This window comes from Argopecten irradians, chromosome 2, assembly GCF_041381155.1.
Source record: "Argopecten irradians isolate NY chromosome 2, Ai_NY, whole genome shotgun sequence".
Classification (NCBI taxonomy): domain Eukaryota; kingdom Metazoa; phylum Mollusca; class Bivalvia; order Pectinida; family Pectinidae; genus Argopecten; species Argopecten irradians.
Window position 1 is genome coordinate 51436485 of NC_091135.1, and position 21245 is coordinate 51457729.

Sequence of the window (21245 nt, forward strand, 5' to 3'; positions counted from 1 at the left end):
GTACGAAAAGCTATTTGAATATAGCCCACCATCTGATGATGGTGGAATAAAAATCAAAACAAAAAATCTTAGTTACTTTAAGTGACATTTATCTCAAATTATTTGAAAAAAAAATAACTGTTCAGTGACAACCAATATCTGAACTTTGTACAGCAGTTTTTTTTTTTTTTTGTTTTTTTTTGTACAAACAAACAGAATGGCTCTCTTATTCAGTTTTATATTGTCATTTTCAATCAATAACAAGCAAAAAAAGCTGATCTAACATTCCAGTTCAGCAACAATCACAAATGTTTTGGTTTCTATAGAAAATACTTACTAGTTTGTGACTGTTTCCATAATGGTTTTTGAATACATTCATTCTCGCTTTATGCAAGGTACATACATCAATCTCTCTCTGGAAAGGCTTTACAAACACTTTTTATCAGAGAAGAAAATAATTCTGTTAAAACTTTCAGTAACAAATATGGTAACCAGGTTTAGTCAAAAGTCATACATGCATACACATCTAAACACAAACTCAGATAAAGCTCTACATACACATACCAAACTTGTCATACTCAACTATACAAATACATTATCCATTGATTCAAGCTAACAATTAACAAGCTAATAGAAATAAATAAATAGTATTAAATGTTTAGAATACAGAATATATCTGTGAATATATTGTGTAATTTTCAACAATATCATCAATTTTGCACCAATTAGTTTGATGATACTGTTCAAGTTCCAATAGCTAAAACTGAACTCTAAAGATCTAGCCATGGGAAGTAAATTACAGCAGCATTTAGTGATAAACAACATTTTAAACGTTTAATGGTTTAAGTGAAAAAAAGACCAATGAAATTTTGCTTACAATCTAATAAAAATTTGTGACATTCTCAGTTGTTTAACTGTTTCAAAAACTTCTATTAAAAAATGATATAAAATAATGACTGAAAGAGGCTACATGTATATTTAGTGTCTTGTTTGTTATGTAGAAGAACAGGGAAAATACACATTCCTGTCGAGTGCCCCGACCAGGAATCGAACCCGGGTCTCTGGCGTGGAAATCTACGGCTCTACCGACTGAGCCAAAGAAGCATGCTCCGTCAGCTGAGTGACAGAGACCATATTTAACACTATTTACAAGTCACACCGACCCGCTCCTTTCACAGTTATATATTATACTTTTTCACTGCAGCAATAAAGGTACTTACTGTGACAATCAAATGAGAGGTTTATGTAAGATATAATTGGCCCCCTCAATTCATTGGAAGTGGATCTACAGGAAGAGACATGACAAATTTCTGGTGCACTTTTATCTGTTAAATAATGACTGTTTTGTGCTACTATTTGAGCAAATTGGGCTACATCATAGAGTACATTTTTGCAGGTTGTTACATGATTTTCCATGATCTCTATGATTACTATTATAATACAATTATAAGTGTCCTCCACATGATTTACCCGTGCCTATAAACACAGCATACCAAATCTTCAAATAATACACATGTTCATTAATACAACTCAAAGTATAAAGGCAATGAGAAACCCATTGAATACATGAACATTTCACAAGATTTCGTTTGATTTCACATCTCAATCATGGACATTAAATTCTTTTCACCTTGAGTTTAGTAACATTTTTTGAACTGAGGTGGGCACTGTTGGAGACTATTTCATGAGCTGATCTTTATTTTCTTTGTGGGACTAGAATTCTCTTCATCACTTTCCTTTTGCTTCTTTGACCTTAAAAAAGATGGGGAAAAAAAGACAATTAGTGTGTGAAAGTACCATAACAACATTTAATTTTCATCGCAGATTGTTATCATTGTTTTCATGTACTCAGGCTTGCCGAGCATACCTGTGATTGCTGTTTCATAGCATCAATAAATGAATGTTATAAAATTAATACATGTAAATTAGATCTAGCAATCTTATTGATATCATTTTTGAGATGCATTACAAAATCTACAATACATATTAGTGATTCAACAAAAGTATAGAAATAACTTTCACCTAACACTTTGATAGCTAATGATGCAACAACATTATTGATCCCGACTCGAAGAGAAAATATCAGACAGACACATACAACAATTTCAGTATACCCCTGGTAATTGTGATGGGCTTTATACCCATGTGAAAAATATCCAAATAACTAGGTTTTTATTTAATCGATTAGTTTGATTTGTACCTTGTGTCCATAGCTGGCTGAAGGTTGATGACAACGTTTCCCGCTTCTTCCTGATCCGGTACAGCTGATTGTAGATCAATCTGTAGCATGTCTGAAGAAATAAAGAATATTTAATCTAGCATGTGTGTCTAGAAGACAATGTAACATGTCTGTTGAAGCAAGAGCCCCATGTATGTACAGTGTATGTATTGACACCTAGACAATTAAGGAAATATGACAAAAATTTATTTTATACTATTTAAGAACTATTTCCTACTTTGGAATCTAGCACAACAGAACTGTGCATCCCATGTATGCATTCATCAAACATGAAAATGTATCCATCAAAAGTAAGTTTTAGACAAAATCAAGTTGACTATCCACTTTTGATCCATGCCTCAGTCCCGACAGTGTCAGTCCACCAAATGAATCCATACCAAGGTATCAGCCTTAAGTCACCATATGGATCAGCCCAGCAATGTCAATCCACAACCATAGGAGTTTTAATAAACCATTTTAATACACAAGGGTCATCACAACCACGAATACAAAAAGTGGTGGTCAGTACCACCACTTGAATTGAAGAATAAGCCTCCTAAGAAGCTGTATTAAGAACTCTAGGATTTATTAATTCAGAAGCTACATATGTTGTTTCTCCCCTAACCCCGGACAGTCAAGCCCTGAAGATACACTGCTCTAATGTCCATAACCCAAACCCCTTGTTCAACTACACTATTCCTTTCCACTCTACTTACCAACATTTCCATCTTCAGCACTTGCACCACTTTGTTGAAATATTTGCTCCACTTCTTCTTCATGTTCACTGTCTGTTTCCAAGGCAACTTGTGTTTCAACGTCTTTCCTCTGTATAAATACAGGCTCATTTTCAATACTATGTCAGAGAAAGGGATACCATAAATTCATATAGTATTTCTTGGTGAATTTTCACTGTGGCTTGAAATAGACCTCTCAAATGTAGAGCCTTTGCAACTGCAAGGCAGTTAGATAATATCGGTATTTGCCCTATCTTTAATTTGATCCTCCCTATATTATTGTTAGGTAAAAATAATTCAAGCAAATAACATCAGGATCATGAGAAAAAAAACAACTGAAAATAATTTATGCAAATCTATGTTTATCTAATATTTGGCTTAATACTTGAAACCTCTCATTTTACAGACTTTATCTGAAATTGTAATTACTGTACTTCAAATTATTTCCTTCTTTGTACATGTATTTGATCTTTGTTGTCAATATCATTTTGAAATTTGCTTTTACATGTAAATATATATTCAGGACAACAAAAAGGTTTTTTTTTAAGTTTGATTCAATAAAGGTTATCATACCTCATCATCTGTCTGTTGTTGTAGCTCCTGTAGTACTGATTCTGCATCTGGGTTAGGTATGGTAGAGTTGGCTAGAGCTATCCTTATCGTCTGATTGTCAAGGCTGCCACCACCACTGACCTGTAGTATGGAGTCAGGGTGACCATGTTCCACCTGTACAATAAAATAAGAAGGGACTGTTATAGCCATGATGGTAAACATACAATAACATATCGGTACTCTAAACCAACTTTTTTTCAAGCTATTGAATTTCAGTTTGCATTTCAAAACAATTTAACATTTGCAAATTTAAAATTGGAATTGAAATCCATATCAATATAAATTATGAAGATGCTAATTCGCAGAGATTAAATTTCGCAAATTTGCATGGATCATGAAATTCGCAAAAGTAAACTGCACATGAAAGAAAGTTGGTTTACAGTATATACAACAGTGATCATCACTGTCTACTTAGCTTTGTAATCTACATACATATGTATTAATTTATGCAATTAATTTAGAAACACTTCTCATCACAGGGATGATGGCCAAGTTTCTAATCAAAGGTCTATAATTATCACAGAATAAAGAATGATTTGTTAGTGTGTTCATCAACAATGCTAAAATAACATTTCTTTTTATGTTCCAGACGGCTAAAACTTTCTTAATGTTGTAACATGTCATTTTGAAATTTGATTTTATATGTAAATATATATTCAGGACAACAAAAAGGTTTTTTTTAAAGTTTGATTCAATAAAGGTTATCATACCTCATCATCTGTCTGTTGTTGTAGCTCCTGTAGTACTGATTCTGCATCTGGGTTAGGTATGGTAGAGTTGGCATAGAGCTATCCTTATCGTCTGATTGTCAAGGCTGCCACCACCACTGACCTGTAGTATGGAGTCAGGGTGACCATGTTCCACCTGTACAATAAAATAAGAAGGGACTGTTATAGCCATGATGGTAAACATACAATAACATATCGGTACTCTAAACCAACTTTTTTTCAAGCTATTGAATTTCAGTTTGCATTTCAAAACAATTTAACATTTGCAAATTTAAAATTGGAATTGAAATCCATATCAATATAAATTATGAAGATGCTAATTCGCAGAGATTAAATTTCGCAAATTTGCATGGATCATGAAATTCGCAAAAGTAAACTGCACATGAAAGAAAGTTGGTTTACAGTATATACAACAGTGATCATCACTGTCTACTTAGCTTTGTAATCTACATACATATGTATTAATTTATGCAATTAATTTAGAAACACTTCTCATCACAGGGATGATGCCAAGTTTCTAATCAAAGGTCTATAATTATCACAGGAATAAAGAATGATTCTCTTAGTGTGTTCATCAACAATGCTAAAATAACATTTCTATTTTATGTTCCAGACGGCTAAAACTTTCTTAATGGTTCTAACATGTCTAGAGACTCGAATTCATGCAATTCAAAAAGTAGGTGAAATCATAATGTCCATTCTGGTGAAAAAAAAAAATAAGAAGTAATTTTGACATGTCGCAATCTAGAGCCAATATTCCTAAGGAAATCTTCTTCTGGACTACACCTCACAACATTTAGTTACATAGTTATTTCCTTTGTCTTATTGCAGACTGACCCAATTACCTGATCTCGGTCATCAGTCATTGCCATGAGGACATCTTCTGCATCTTTCTCGTGAGCAAGAGTTTGCAGCTTTGACGTCACTTCCTCCACTCTTCCATCTGGATGAACTATGACAATTTTTGGAGTGTTACCTAGCTTCCCTTCTCTCATCTCTGTCAGCAGACTGCCCTGTAGTAGCTGCTCGGCCGTTAATGGGGATGACAGGCTATCACGTGACCTCCCCTGGCCAGCTAAGTCCTTGTACTGGACGCTGTCAGGATCATGCTGTTGCATGTGACGAATCAGATTGCCCTTATGAGCAAACGTCTTGTCACATTCGTCACACTCGTACATTTTGTCTCGTGCCTCCGCTGGACTGTACTCTGGTGAATGGTAGAGGTTGATGTGACGACGCAGTAGCTGTTTCTGACGAAATGTCTGACCGCACTCCTTGCATTCAAATGGCTTCTCACCTGAAAAAGACCATGGAATTTACATGAACATTTTAGATTTCATAAACAAAATGTTATTTTTCAAATGATCATATCTAACATATCTTAAATATCTCAAATATTATTGATAAGATTAGAAAAAAAATGTTGTGGCACACAAATAAAGTTGGTACCATTATAAACGAAATTTATTTCCTTTTTTGAAATTATTGGACTCGCAGACGTATTGACTCACCAGTGTGTGTGAGTATGTGACTCTCAAGGTGGCGGATTGACTGAGCAGCATAGTCACATTGCTCACACTTGAAGCACTTTTCCCCTTCATGACTTTTCATATGTAACTTGTAGGTGTATCGATCGGGAAAGGTACTCCCACATTTCTTACAGCACAATGGTTTGGCACTACTGTGTAGCTTTGACATATGGATCTTCAAATCTGTTTTCCGACCACATGTCGTTGGGCAGAGGTGGCATTGAAACACTGGCTTGTTACCAGAGTGAATAAGTTTATGAGCTTTAAGGCTGTTGCTCTGTGTGAATCGTGCATGGCACACATCGCATTCATATGGTTTCTCTCCTGTATGTATCCGTAGGTGTCGCTTCAATTTGTATGTATCTGGACTCGCATAGTTACAGTGCGGACAGTGGTAAGGGCGCTCACCAGTGTGTGATCGCATGTGTCTCTTCATTTTACTTAACTCAACACTGGCGTAATCACATTCAGTGCACTTGTGAGGCTTCTCAAATGTATGCTTATAGCGAATATGTCTAACAAGTTCCCCTGATGTGGTGAATGCTGCTTCGCATTCCTTACATTTATGCGGCCTTATGCCCGTGTGTGTGTTCACATGATTCTGTAATGATGCCATTGTTTTGAATCCACGATCACAAATGTTACACTTATGTGGCCGATCCTCTGAGTGGGTTTTCATGTGGCGCATCAACAGGTACCGTTTCGGACTTGTATAATCACAATAATGACACATCAGCTGTGCTTGGTGAGTCACAGCTGGCATCGACATACGTTTTGGTACAATTGTTATGACCCTACGAGTACTACCATCTTCCTGGACGATTTCTTCAACCATTTCTTGAGATTCTTCTTTCATGTCCAGCATAGTGCTCATGTCCAGGTTCAATTGTTTAGGGGAGCCTATACTGTCCTCCTTATCAGGCTGGGACACAATCAGGACATAACTCATTTCACCGCTGGGGTTCACCTCCGACGGTACTATAGTGACTGTCTGGAAATTATTGTCTCCTGTGTTCAAAACAATTGAGTTGGGATTATTTTCTCCTTCTGCACCCATGATCTCCATGGACCCCTCCCTGGCCTGAACGGCGACTAGTTGTGGCTGAGTGCTGTCTGATGAGTTCTGTAAGGCTACCAGCTGTGCTGAATTCAACTCTGTCTGACCAACCTAAATATAAATTCAATCATAAGCAATGTTGCAATGTATCTATTACAGACTACAATTTTGCAATAATATTGTGATAGCATTGTATTCTGAATTTTATTTAATTTCAGTCAATGAAATTGGCATCCATGTCATGCATTGTTTTAAAGTTATTTCCCTTTACCTGCTAGTGTATATGTAGCAGTTTAAACACACGGACGATCAAAATTGAGAACAATATCCAAGTTTGTTTGTGAATAAATGTCATGGGAAAAAAAAAGATATTTTATATTGCGACTGTCACTGCATCAAATCTCTGCAAGTGCTTCATTTTATTTTAAAGTATAGGAAAATATCTGACTATTGAAACTACATGGCAGCTGAGCGTATAATTAGCAATTGTTATCAACTTGTTGATTTTGTCATCAAATTAACAATAATCCAGTACAGAGGAAAACAATCACATTATATTGATAGTCAGATATATTGTTATACCCCTAGTTACAAGTGCAAATTAATATAACTTGTATGTACAGACAGCAAACTACACCAATTTTCAGTTTTTCTTACATATGAGCCATGATGATTGTAGATATACTTCCCATTTCAAAGATAGTATTTAATACTATGTGATAAAAGAGTGTAAAGAGTTTACCGTTATAGTCTGTAATTGGTTGAGTGTAGATGTATTGGCTGCAACAGATGCCAGAACAGCAACAGGATCTGAACCATTCCCTACAGTATCAGCTAGTTCCTACAGAAATACACAAAACACTTTATCAAAAACATTCAAACAAGTTTTGGAGCAAGTTAAATGAGTTTGACGCTAAAAGAGTAATAGCACATGCATGCCTTTATGGCAACAACTTCTTCATGATTTAATGGTATTCAAAGTATAAACTTTGTGAAACTAAGTATATCACCTAGCTCCTGTAAAAATAAACAAGAAACGAAATATAAAAGCAAACAAAATAAATTTTCGAGCAAGCTAATGGAATTTCAGTGTTAAGCTAAGGGTAATTATTAACTATATGACATCAAATTCTTAAATGCATTGAATATATATATATTCATATAAGGTATATATACATATACATTTATATAAGGTATATTTACACCCAGTAGAAAAATCCAATAGGTGTTTTAGAAAATATGACGCTTAGTCAACAACATTTACCTGAAAAAATAATTGAATAGATACCTGTTCAATGCTATCTGTCAACGTCGTTGAGACAGTGGGAATCTGTATAAGCTGACCAGTGCTTGTGCTGAGTCCTGTGGTCAGACCAGTGGTCAGTCCAGCAGCTGCTGCATCCACAAGCTGCATGTGTTCCTGACCATCAATAGACACAACATGGACTATCTTCTGATCGCCATCTCCTGAATTACTAACAGGAATCTCCAATTGCTGCAAAATAATTAAAATGTCTGTTAATAGAAAAATCTACATCAGCTACAAAACCATAATAGATTCAGTTTTCCTATTGTGTAAAATATTTTTGAATCACAATTCCTTCAGAATAAACAAACAATTTACTTGGGTACTGCTAATATGCATAATATTTCCGTTATCACTAACAGTGTTGATCATGCAATCAATCTCATTATCAAGAATTGATCAATCCCAATTTGTAGGACTGATTTCAGCAAAAAATAAAATAAATGGTAAACTTAAACCTGTATGATTGACTGAACAATAAACTTAAAGGTGTACACTGACAATTATTGATGCATTGATGTATTGGATCCCAGAGTGGTGCATCATGCACCTGAAAAGTTGTAGTTATCTCCTGACACTAGTCTGATTGTGGTAGGCTACTTCAGCCTTTGTCCACATTCAATATGAAAAAAATATTATGCTTTGTTCGTTTTCCAAAAACAGTTCTTGCATTGAGATAATTTGAATTTGAAATAACACCAACAGGCAGTTGTATAAGCTGCTACCGCGGCCACAGGTTTATATATTTGCCACCTTGCCCTTGGTATGCCACATTTTTTTACAACTAAAAGTATACCGGTATATAGCTAACGTTGATCAAGGGAGATAACTACAACATTTCAGATATTGTGATACAAATTGTGGATAAACAATACATTGATGCACCACACTATGATCCAATGCAATGGTGAATCGTTACACCTCAAGTGCATATGATTTTACAGATTTGAAAACAGTACATATTTCAAATTTCATAAATAAATCAGTAAACTGCCTTTTCTTTTTTGATAAACCTATATAGCTAAAAGCTAAAATTAAGAATTATCTACATTGTATCTTTTCTGAGCTCATATCAATGCTTATAATCATACTTTCATAAAGCATTCTTTGTTGTTGACTGCCTTTGAGAGTTCTTCAACATTTGTAAGTTTTGTGACTTGTCCCTGAGCTGCTATCTCTGCCATGTGTGCTTGAACCTCTGCCATACAGTTGTTCACTGCTTGATCTATCCCAGGGTCCTCCAAGCCAACAGATACCTCCTCTGGTTGCCCGTTTGTGATTGACTGGGTCTGGTCTCTGACCTCAGGAGTTGTCTCCACTTGACTCAATTGCTGAACAGCTTCACCAATATCCATGGCAGTTCCATATGGCAGTTTTAGATCTGAAAATGAAACAAAAATCAGCATAAGATATAAGACTATCAAAATCCTGAAATACAATTAACCTTTTTGATTGGTTTCCTTCTGGTATTATAGCAATATTTTATAATGTTTCTTTTTTGATGGCAAATTAATAGAAATCATTCTGGAAAAATTAGCCTATGTTACATTTAACACCTATAACATATATACTGGTATCAATGAGGTTATTGCTAAACACTTACAGAATGAAACAAGTAGATTTTGCTGATAATACATAACAATTAGGGTTTTTTGTCTGAATATATAATTGATTTATTGGTTGTCTGATGTTGTGGTCCATCTAAAAAATAAATTGATGTACCTGTTGTACAGACTATATATTCTTTATTTGCATGTTACAGAGTTATCTGTACTTGTGGGTAGGTATTGATTGTGATGCCATGTGTTTTTCATACTTTTCGGAGAAAATGATGTAAATTGTGATCACAAAATAATGACTTCACAATGGATACCTACTCGCAAGGGAACTAACTCTGCAATATGCAAAGATGGAATATAGCTAAAAGGCCCAGCTTAAAAAAAATTCCAATTCAAATTTATCTTGGTATGTGGTGTGGGCAGATAATTTTAAAAGAAAATAAAGGCTAAATCTGACACCTTATAATATTTTTTTCTCATTACTAAAGACATTTAGTAATATTTACCAACAACATTGACAACATTTTCCACATCTGACGGATCGATGGGCTCAACTTTTTCTGCTGGAACGGCAATAAATGCTGGCTCTCCCTGTCCACCTGATAACGGCTCACCTACCACCACACCACTGCCATCTGCTCCAACTGTAAACTGATCAGGATCATCATTCTGTTCAATTTCTTTGTTAAATGTCACCAAATAGTGCTGAAGATCATTGAGATTCACTGGAACGCCTGGACCCTCTGTCGGATTTTCACTTCCTGGATCCATTTTAGTCACCTGTCACCTTCTCTCCTGAAAATTTTTTTTTATATCATAACAAACAACAGAAACATATATTAGAGAGATTGGCAACTGCAGCATTTTTTTGATCGGAACAGGTACCTCTGTATGTGCTTAGGGGGCCCCTGGGTTTTTAGATTACTCTTAAATAGTTAAACACAGCAGAATAACTTCGATAGATTATAATAGATCAGTAATTTTCAAATGGCTTCAGTACCATTTTAGAAAGAAAAAAATAACATTTTAACTTAATTTTATATTAATAAAACAAAATGCACTTCCAGTTTTGAATGTCTGATTTTCGAAGAGAAAAAAACAGGTAAAATTGCTGATTTTCTTGCTTTCAAAAATCATATTAAATAATATCAATTGGAAAATTTACTGCTCACATCAAACCATGATATGATATCAAAACTTTTGTGATGATGCCAAAATATCATGTTTAAAGGAATACACTAAAAGAAGTTAGCAAAGGGGAAATGCCTACAAATCGGAGGTCCTTCTGCCTTTTTTAAAAATAGACAAAGAAAGAGTTTCCAATCTCTATGTCTATTAAATCTGTTTGAAAAAAATAATTTGAAACATGTCACAATGTCAAAAACTAATGATCTATAGATATTGAAATGTTTGGGATTGATTCATTTATGTATATGTGTAACAGGAGAGGAGAAAATGTAGCGGCCAGACCGGGATTCAAACACGGGACCCTCCGAACACTAGCCGAGTGCTCTACCGACTGAGCCACCTGGCCACCGGCGATTGACCCCGTCCAATTCTGCCTCACTCCTCCCTCCTTTCTCGAAGTCTTCGCCCTCGAAGACACACGAGACCCTTCCAAACACCACCATCGTTGGTTATTTAGTTGGGGTCAATTCTGTAACAGGAGAGGAGAAAATGTAGTGGCCAGACCGAGATTCGAAGCCGGGACCCTCCAAATACTAGCCGAGTGCTCTACCGACTGATCATGAGCTACCTGATCACCGATGATCAACCCAGTCCAATCCCGCTACATATATACACAATGGTATATGTACTAAAAGATATTTAGCTTCAGACCCCATGCAGTTATAATGAACATAACACCGTTTTAGCACAACTATTGAACTGATATATGGGCCAACATCGCAGTTAAGAAAATAACTTAATTAAGATCATTTTCCTCTTCACTAGAATTCAGTCATATCAAGTATATAATGGTAAATGGAACTTGTATTGAATATTTTTTGTTTTCCATAAGAAAATTGTGAATGTAAAAAGGGAACCATTGTTACACCCATTGCAATTTCTGGGGAGATGCTAAAAAATTTTACAGTAATGAAGTAAATATACACGCGTTTCCAGTACACCTACAAAAGGAGACTTTAATTTTTAGGCCTTACTTTATAGGCCTATTTGGTTTACCTAGATTAATGCAATATGTAGGCCTAAAGGAGTTCGGGTTGTAGGCTTAGGCTATGCATTAAATATGTGATAGGCCCCAAATTACAATTTCGTCGTTTAAGTAAAGTTATAGACTCAACAGGCATGTAAACATAGGGCCAAAAAATCCACGAACTAAAATATTAAACCTTGATAATGGCGGACAACTCGAAAGCCAAAAATGAGTCATTTCTTCATATTTATTGTCAATGTTGAGAGTCTTGTCGATTTAATTAATCTTCACAACTTCATACGGTATCACGACTTGTGAAACAAACTGAAAGTTGGGGGTTATCTCATTTCGACGGTACAGCGCCACCGTGCAGCAATGATTTTTGACCAGCGCCCTCTGCTAATGCTGATCCTCGCCGGCAGGGGACGGGGTGTTCCTCGAAATATTGTTTAGAAACAGTTTTAAACTGCAAAATATTTACCTGCAAATGGTTCTGCTATCCCATTGAATGTTTTAAAGCCACTATCGCGTCAAAATATTTGTGTTTTAGGTAGAAACTTTCGAGTTTCAACCGCAGTGATTTTCGAGCTGAGAGGAAAATCCAAAATGGCGGCTAGAAACGGGAAGTGTGACAAACAGAATGACTGAAAACGCTTGCCTTTGGGCATTAGAATGTACACATCTTATAAGTTACACGTTGTCATATTCAATTTTAAGGTCAATCGCCGTGTTTAAACTATAGGATATGCAACGAATCTTTTGTATTTTTGTCTCTGGTGCGTTTTTACCTCAAATATTTTCACATTTTCGTCACCCGAGGGCGTTGTTTATGACCTAGATAGTTTCCGCCTCGTAATTTGTTATTGCGCATGTGCGAATAGTTTTCGATAGGAAAACGCGGACTTTTTCGATATATATGCATTAGGATAGGCCTATCACCACACCTATATTCTCTAGTAAAGCGGCCACATTTAAGCATTGAATTGCCTTCTTGGGGGATTATGGTCCTAGGCTATAATTCTCTCAGGACTGAAGACAAATTGAATAACATGTCTTTTAATCCCACCCATTTTCGCCGACTGAAATGTTTTAAAAATGCACCTTTGAAAGGAAAAGGGATCCTCATGCACATTTTTCGTAACCAAAACTTTATTTTATAATTTATACCGTTGCTGCGCGGCGCATTTCCTAAAACGTGAAAACACGTAATGTTCAAACCTTAAATAATTAAAAATCAAACCTTAAAAAAATTAAAAATCAATACACGTGAACTGGACTAAAAATGTCCACCAAGGAGTTCTACTATTTCTGAATATTTCTCTTCAAAGATTAATATTGGAGCGCTTTAAAATCATCAAAATACATTGTAAAACTCATCTCAGCCATTCTAAATCGCAATTTTTTACCGGGGAGACGCCCCCCCCCCCCCCCCCCCCCCCCCCCCCCCCACACACACACACTAAAATCTCGCGCTGAGAAGGCGCTTGCATAATCATCAAAATACATCGTAAAACTTATCTCAGCCATTCTAAATCGTCTCCCCCGGATCCCCAAACGCCAAAATCTTGCGCCTTGGCCAATTTGCGTATTCATTAATTTCCAGTTAGCAACGCCACTGTCTATAGATGTGTACAAGGAATATATGTAATGATATACGAAAAAAAGTGTATAAAGTCTTGGTTGTAAGTTGAATTAATCTCCTCCTATGGGTGCGGGAAGCGGGGTTGGGGTTGGGGATAGGGTACAAGATATTGATGACCTTTGCCCCCCCCCCCCCTCCACAAGATATTGATGACCTTTGCCCCCCCCCCCCCTCCATTGTGTTTCATCAGAAACATATATACATAGAGATTGGAAACTCCTTCTTTGTCTTTGTTGACAGGCAGCGGGACCTCCGGTTTATAGGCATTTTCCCTTGGCTAACTTCTTTCAAGTGTATTATTTTAAACATGATATTTTTGCATCAATACAAAGTTTAAATATTATATCATGGTTTAATGTGACCAGTTTTCCCAATTGATGTTATTTAATATGTTTTTTGAAAGCATGAAAATCGGCAATTTTACCCGGTTGTTCGAAAATCAGACATTCAAAACCGGAAGTGCATTTTGTTTTATTAATATATAAGTTAAAATATTATTTTTTCTGTCCAAAATTGTCCTCAAACCATCTGAAAATTACTGAACTTTTATAACATTTCAAAGTTATTCTGCTGTATTTAACTATTTAAAAGTTTATCTAAAAAACCCTAAGCACATACAGAGGTACATCTGCCGATCGTAAAAATGGCGGAGTTGCCAATCTCTATGTATATATGTTTCTGGTTTCATATTCCTACGCTGCTGTAGCTTGCGTCATGCTGTAAATTACTTTAAGGTGTAAACGTTTACCAATTAAACAACATTTCTTTTTCAAGAACCCGACATGCACATCGAAACAGCAGTATCTTCACGGATTGGCTTGCAATGACGTGAAGATGTACCTCAAACCAGTGAAAATGGTATGTCGCTTGACGAATACTAGTTATTCATTACCTTGTAAAATAACTGTAACGAATCTATAATAATTTAGGGGTCGCCATTTGGAAGAGTACCACTTCAGCTACAAGCTTTCCAAATTTCATACGAATATCTTCATTTTGTATATGTTTTGGTCACAAGAAGACATTTGTGATCAATGATTCATATTTCAAGATTATATTTATTTGTTATTCTTTGTGTGACGTCCTCGTTGAGATTCTCTTGACACTTATAATTACCTCATCGTCAGAGACCCACGAGTGATCGCACTACACTACACTAGTACTGTAGCGTAGTGTAGTGCGATCTGCCGTGGGTCTCCGACTATCGATGCACTTACCTCAGAAATAGCGGTAACGTAGCTTACATGAATTTGTGAAACTTTGTGTATTATCTCCTCTCGACTTTTAAATAAATCAAGCTTTAGCGAGTGTCTTTTGTAACTTTTAAAAAAATTACTTACGAGTGTTGAATAAATTCCATATCCAATAACCACGAGTCATGTGACCTGTTTCTACCACAGTTATATCCGGTGTTAGCCGATATAAATACGACGAGGATAAGGTAGGCCTAACGTGTGTTTGCCAATATATGCAAATAAGATGTAGTGATATTTACATCAGCAAAACGGTGCTAATTAATATTCAAAAGTCATATTTTGATAAAGAATCCATTCATATAAAAGTCTTCGAATTGGGAACAACTTTATGATGAAATAATTCTCATTTAACGTATTATTCAAGTTACTTTTTCAAGGTTACTCAAAATATAACACTCTTTGTCGGACTATAAAAAACATGCACACGGCAATGCCGTGCCGTTTACTTCCCGACGCATACTGTACGCTTTTCAACAGCAGTTTGATGTCATGCGGCGATCACAACGTACATTGTAGCGTGACGTCACTCGATTATTAATGACTTTGACAAATGACGATGTTGCACTGAGAAATAAGTAGTTCGGTCATAGTTCACCGTGTCAGCCAATCAGAATGTGTACAGAGTTTATACCACGTGTGGTATACACGTGGTATAAACAAATTGTTAATCAACAGCTGCATCGTTTATCTGATACCCTGAGAGTTGAATAACAGCGCCTATTGTGGTAGAAATCATATTCCAAGGTCACGAATAGGTAAGTTCAGATGGTACCGAATAGTTAACATATTGAATAGAATAATGACATGCAACTGACTTAACGTAGCCTACTGAAAATATTTGAAATGATGTTTCATCCATGTTGTAATTTATTGCACTATTTCAAAACAGAAAGATATTACTAAGTTTTGCAGACTTTTTCTTGTGGATAATAGGATCTGTTGTTTGAAACGAAATACTAAATGTTTTGTTTTATAGTAGCAAAATACACGATTTCAATTTAATGTCAATGATTGCGTAGCTTACACTAACACTAATTTGGTAGTAATTTTTTAAAAATGTTCTATTGTTAATGAATAGGTATCTTCTGAATAAAACTGTTGTTACGGATTAATTTACATTATAATCACAGATACGATACTCGGATTATGGTAACGTATATTACCGAATTTGGTAATTTAAATTACAAATGTACTCGAGTTTTAAATCTTTATTTGCAGAGTTCCAATGGCGAAAGCTGAGGGGGGGGGGGAACAGTGGTGGGGGGGGGGGGGAAAACAGAAGGCGAGAATGGAACGTAAAAAGCTTATCGAAGGTGTTATGTTATGTGCACTTATAATAAATAACAGACAGATTGCTTTAATGTTTAACAAGAGGCCCATGGGCCTTAAAGTCCCATTATGCTTTCACCAAACTTTGCTAAAATATACATTAACATCCCTTATGAAAGGTTCTTCATTTGGTTTCTTTACAATGAAGATAATTACGCAATAATCAATTAGTAAAGAATTCTTTAAATAGAACGGGTTGATTTGCATAGTTAAAAATACCTCGTGTATACGTATGTGTTCGATACCCGGATATAGTAAACAAAACGCGCATGGCCGAGACAGAGGGCAGTTTTGAGGAAACGGTGAGCAATACAATGTTCTATAATTGTTTAGTATATGATACATATTAGAATCCACAGATTATAAATGTGTCCTGTCAAAGGTTACATATAGTTTATATAAAGCTTAATACAAAATACGTATTAATCGAAAAATAGTGGATGTAAATAGTGAAATGCATACATGGGGCACCATATAGGGTATTTTATCGTACAAATATAAACACGTGGCCGTGTCATTTTTGGTGATGATCGGTTGATTTTCTTTCCTCTCGTGTAATAATTTGAGATAAATACAATATTAATCCAAAACTATATATAGATAAATAAATACCATGATTCTACTAATCTATTCATAATTTGAGAGTAAGGAGAGAGCACAGTATATCTAAATACTTAGAACATACGTAAAGAGGTGGACTAATAGCTTACTATATACATGTATTATAACTGCTTTCTATTTATTCTTTGGATATATTTTATAACGATATTCGTCTATGAAATATGTGATAGTACATGCATGTACATATAGATGAAAGATCACTGGAATCGACGCTAGTCGAGATACATCTTATGTTGTATCTATATACCGATACCTGTCGAGATTTCATTTCTATATAATTAACTGCTGATTAAATGTTTTTCGATTACGTTTCGTGTATTTAGAAAAGGATCATTATATACATCAAGTAGTGATTACCAGGTGCATGAGTCCTAATTATCGTATGGGCATTTTTAAATATAGGCCTACAATTTTATGTACACGGAGCGAATTAAACTAATCAAAATCAAAACAATTTTTGTAAAGGACCTTAAGACCTTTCTATTTATGAAAAGTATTTGTTTCTACCATTTTCAGAATTTCAGAAGAAGATTTTTGAAGTTTTAGCCTATTTGACCCTTTTTTAGCCCTGCCCCTCTGCCCCCAAGGGGTCGGCCAGAACCAATGTGGATATGATATTAAAATGCTATCTCAGGCTAATAATTCTAACCAAGTTTGACTCGTTTCCAATGAAAATTGAGCAAAAAATGCGCATAAATGTGTTTTCCCTATATAAACTATAGTAAACTTAACCCCCTCCCCAGGGGGAAACGTGAGACTCCAGGGTCATATAATTCACAATTTTTGTAAAGGACCTTAAGACCTTTCAATTTATGAAAAGTATTTGATTCTACCATTTCCAGAATTTCAGAAGAAGATTTTTGAAGTTTTAGCCTATTTGACCCCTTTTGACCACGCCCCTAAGGCCCCTGGGGGTCAGTCATTGAAAATTTGTTAATAGGATTAAATGGCCATCTCATACTGATAATTCTGACAACATTTGACTCATTTCCTATTACAAATGACCAAATAATGCGCAAAAATGTGTTTTCTCAATATAAAGTATAGTAAACTTAACCCCCTCCCCAGGGGGAAACTAGAGACCCCAGGGTCATATAATTCACATTTTTTGTAAAGGACCTTAAGACCTTTCTATCTATGAAGAGTATTTGCTTCTACCACATCTGTGAGTAGAGAAGAAGATTTTTGAAATTTTACTCAATTTTACCCCTTTTGGCCCCTCCCACAGCCCCCTGGGGGGTGGGGACCATATAATTCACAATTTTGATTGGCCTTATGCCTTAGAAGGTTTGTGCAAAATTTCATTGAAATTGCTTCAGCAGTTTTGGAGAAGAAGTCGAAAATGTAAATTGTTTACGGACATACGACGGACGACGCACGACGCACGACGCACGACGCACGACGACGGACAAAAGGCGATTAGAATAGGTCACCTGAGACGAAGTAGGTCACCTGAGACTTCGTCTCAGGTGACCTAAAAACGTTAAAAATTCAGTGTTATCTACGTTACTGCAATGAATACCCGTGGAAAAGACAATAAAATTATGAAAAGTGAGTGAGTGATGAAATTAAACATTTTATTTATATTATTTATAATATCTGTGTCACCATGCTTCTTAAATCTGTCTTTAAAACAATTATTGTTATAGTGATTGTTGTTTTCACATTTAATTGACTCGAATAACGATATTATACATTCAATGTACATGATTTGCTTTGAAACAGCGTACAAGATGACGATTGATTTTTTAAATCCCGTCTATTAATAGTGAAGTTTCAAATAAATGGCAAATATACACTGAATGAGTTTTTATTTGATGTAGTTTTCAATCTCAATCGCATCAACGTTGTTGTAACGTAAATTACAGCTGTTGTAATCTTTCTTTCTGTGTAGGTCTAATGAAGTCCGAGTCATGACAATAAATTGGCAGAAAGGTACCCCAGACCTTTACAAATGACATAAACTAATATGTTGTTTATCTTATGTACCATCTACAGAAGCCCAAATTTTACAGAAACGGGAAATATCAAACTATAAACCTTGCTGGACAAAATATATTCAAACACCAGTTCACACAAGTTAATTGTTAGGGATTTCAACTTCAAGCAAATTGACTGGACAAAATACACCTTAAACTCTGGACCTCAACACCTATCTTCAAATTTCATATCCATGCTAGGTCAATGACTGCTACCTGTATCACCATATCAATCAACGAACCCGCTACAAAGAAGGTTAACAAAGCAACATACTTGACCTGATACTCACAAATGAGGAGGGAATGATCGACAAACCACTATTTAATCCGGGGTTAGGTTTGAGTGACCACCTTCTTCTGTCATTTAATCTAATAACCTACACAGAAATCGTCATACAACACCTGATGTTGAGACGCTACGACTTTTTCAAGGGCAATAACAACCTGATTAATGATAACCTTCGCAATCTATATCTGTCGCCTTTAGAGGATAGTCGTAACATCGAAGAAACATGGAATACCTTTGAAGATAACCTGAACAAACAAATATCAGAAAATACCTAAACCTACAAACAAGTGTAAAAGGAAACCATATATTAACTGTGAGACAAAGGAAACAATAGACAAAAAAGCACACTCTGGACCAGATACTTACACTGTAAGGCAACTTCAAACTTTAAATACTACAAAAATGCTAGAAATGAATCAACCAAAACCCTACAAATTTCAATAAACATATATGAGCGAGACCTAGCTTCAAATATCAAAAGCAATCAAAAACTTTTCTTGAAATATGTGAGGTCCAAAACAAAAATAGCACCATAACTGTTACGTGTAAACTCTACAGATGGCGATAACACGCGATCTTATAGAGGTAGCAAACATAATGAGCAACTATTTTGCAAGTGTGTTTACTAAAGATGGCCCTTCAAAGCCACTTCCTCAACTACCCACGCGAATATACCAGTCTCCCTTGGAAATTGTTCAAATAACGGAACAGATAGTTGAATAAGCAGTACTGAAAATCAACAACAACAATCACCTGAGCCCGATATCACCCATCCCAACTTAATAGTCAAAAGTATCCAAGAGCTGAAAAAGGCCTCTTCTACGACAATCTTAGGAGAAAAAACCATACAAGAAGGTACTCTCCCTAGTCAATGGAAAAAGGCCAACGTCAATCCAATATTCAAAAAGAGGTCACGGAAATATCCTGGAAACTACAGAATCATCAGCCTGACGTCTGTTCCTTCCAAAATCCTACAACGTATCGTCCGTGACGAAATAATTAATTAAGCACAAGGACGCTAACCATTTTTTTTTTCACTAAAGAACAACATGGATTCAGATAAGGGCGATCCTGTATAACTCATTTCTAGAGTCATTAGAAGACTCGATAACGGCTTTAGACACCGGTCTTAACATCGACGTCATATACCTCGACTGCAAAAAAGCCTTTGATAAAGTATCTCATCGCCTTCTGCGTCATTAAGTTGAGAGTTATGGAATTAAAGGCAAACTGCTATCCTGGATACAAGACTTTCATCCTGACATGGAACAGAGAGTTATTATTAATGGCAGACCCCCAACCCCTGATTTGATTAGTCGCACACCCCCTATAACCTCAATCCATGAATCCACCCCTGGAACATCCACGTGAAACCAATAACCCATCGGTTTTGTTACATTGGCTTGATTTGAACATACCGCCCACACGACGGAGAATCATTCTACTACAATACATGCGCTTTTCTCTTTTTCTCCCATCTTTATAAGGCAATGATATTTGATGATATTTTCGGATGCCTCTTAAAAAAAGTTCATACCTGTGCAGAAAGAATGCGCTTTACAAGGATACACTTCTTAAGGATGTACTCCTCTGAGAAGTCAAAATTTTCTTGTATTAAACTTTTTTTTCTCATATAGATTTTTGGAAAAGAGGTGTTCATACCATGAAAAGAAAATGGAAGAAAAAACATATGTCCGTGTGCTCGTTTTTGAGTTATTGTCACTCAAAGATACCAAACTGACAAAATAGTGGATTTTATTGGAATTTTCGCCGTTTTGACCACATACACTAGAATTTAAAGCCATAATTTCCTAATGAGGTGTTTGATATGTATGGATGTTTGTAGAATTTATTTTCCAGTAGTCATCGTTAAAAATATATCAGTTATGAATTAATAAGAGTCATATTTTTTTCTCAAAATAACAACATATGCTACCCCTACCCCTTAATTTTGAGAGGATACACTTCTTAATCCAAACCCATGTCCGTATTTGACGCCGAACGACGTCACGCTAGGGTAACCCAAGTATAACCAGTATCTTGCGACGCGTCGCTTGGATTTTTCATGTGTTTGAGATTTTTTTGCTACTGTGATCATGTCTTTCGGTTACATTCCCAACACAAGTATTAAATAATACTTTCAATGATGATCAGTATATCACGTGACATGTAAAAAATACAGCGGCCTGGTGTTTGAAGTTTGCTAAATTATGTTCCATTAATTGTTTAATTAGTAATCGTTGCACTCTGTT

At 35.7% G+C, this 21245-nt stretch overlaps 1 protein-coding gene across 3 annotated transcripts; it reads right to left on the minus strand.

Annotated features, from left to right (window-relative positions):
• Nucleotides 1-72: 72 nt before the first annotated feature.
• LOC138315851 (transcriptional repressor CTCF-like) lies at nt 73-12736 on the minus strand. 3 transcript variants are annotated; one of them, XM_069257153.1, is made up of 11 exons: nt 12666-12736; nt 10229-10517; nt 9255-9544; nt 8146-8352; nt 7600-7698; nt 5783-6968; nt 5117-5568; nt 3505-3657; nt 2914-3022; nt 2180-2270; nt 73-1731 (listed from the first exon to the last, which is right to left on the minus strand). In XM_069257153.1, the coding sequence occupies exons 2-11, from the start codon at nt 10491-10493 to the stop codon at nt 1662-1664; spliced, it is 2922 nt and encodes a 973-aa protein (XP_069113254.1). In that variant the 5' UTR covers nt 10494-10517; nt 12666-12736; the 3' UTR covers nt 73-1661. The 3 variants fall into 3 exon arrangements, with proteins under 3 accessions (XP_069113254.1, XP_069113253.1, XP_069113256.1); XM_069257152.1 differs by lacking the exon at nt 12666-12736 and adding an exon at nt 12359-12651; XM_069257155.1 differs by lacking the exons at nt 73-1731; nt 2180-2270; nt 2914-3022; nt 3505-3657; nt 12666-12736 and adding exons at nt 4260-4407; nt 12359-12652.
• Between the last annotated feature and the right edge of the window lie 8509 nt (nt 12737-21245).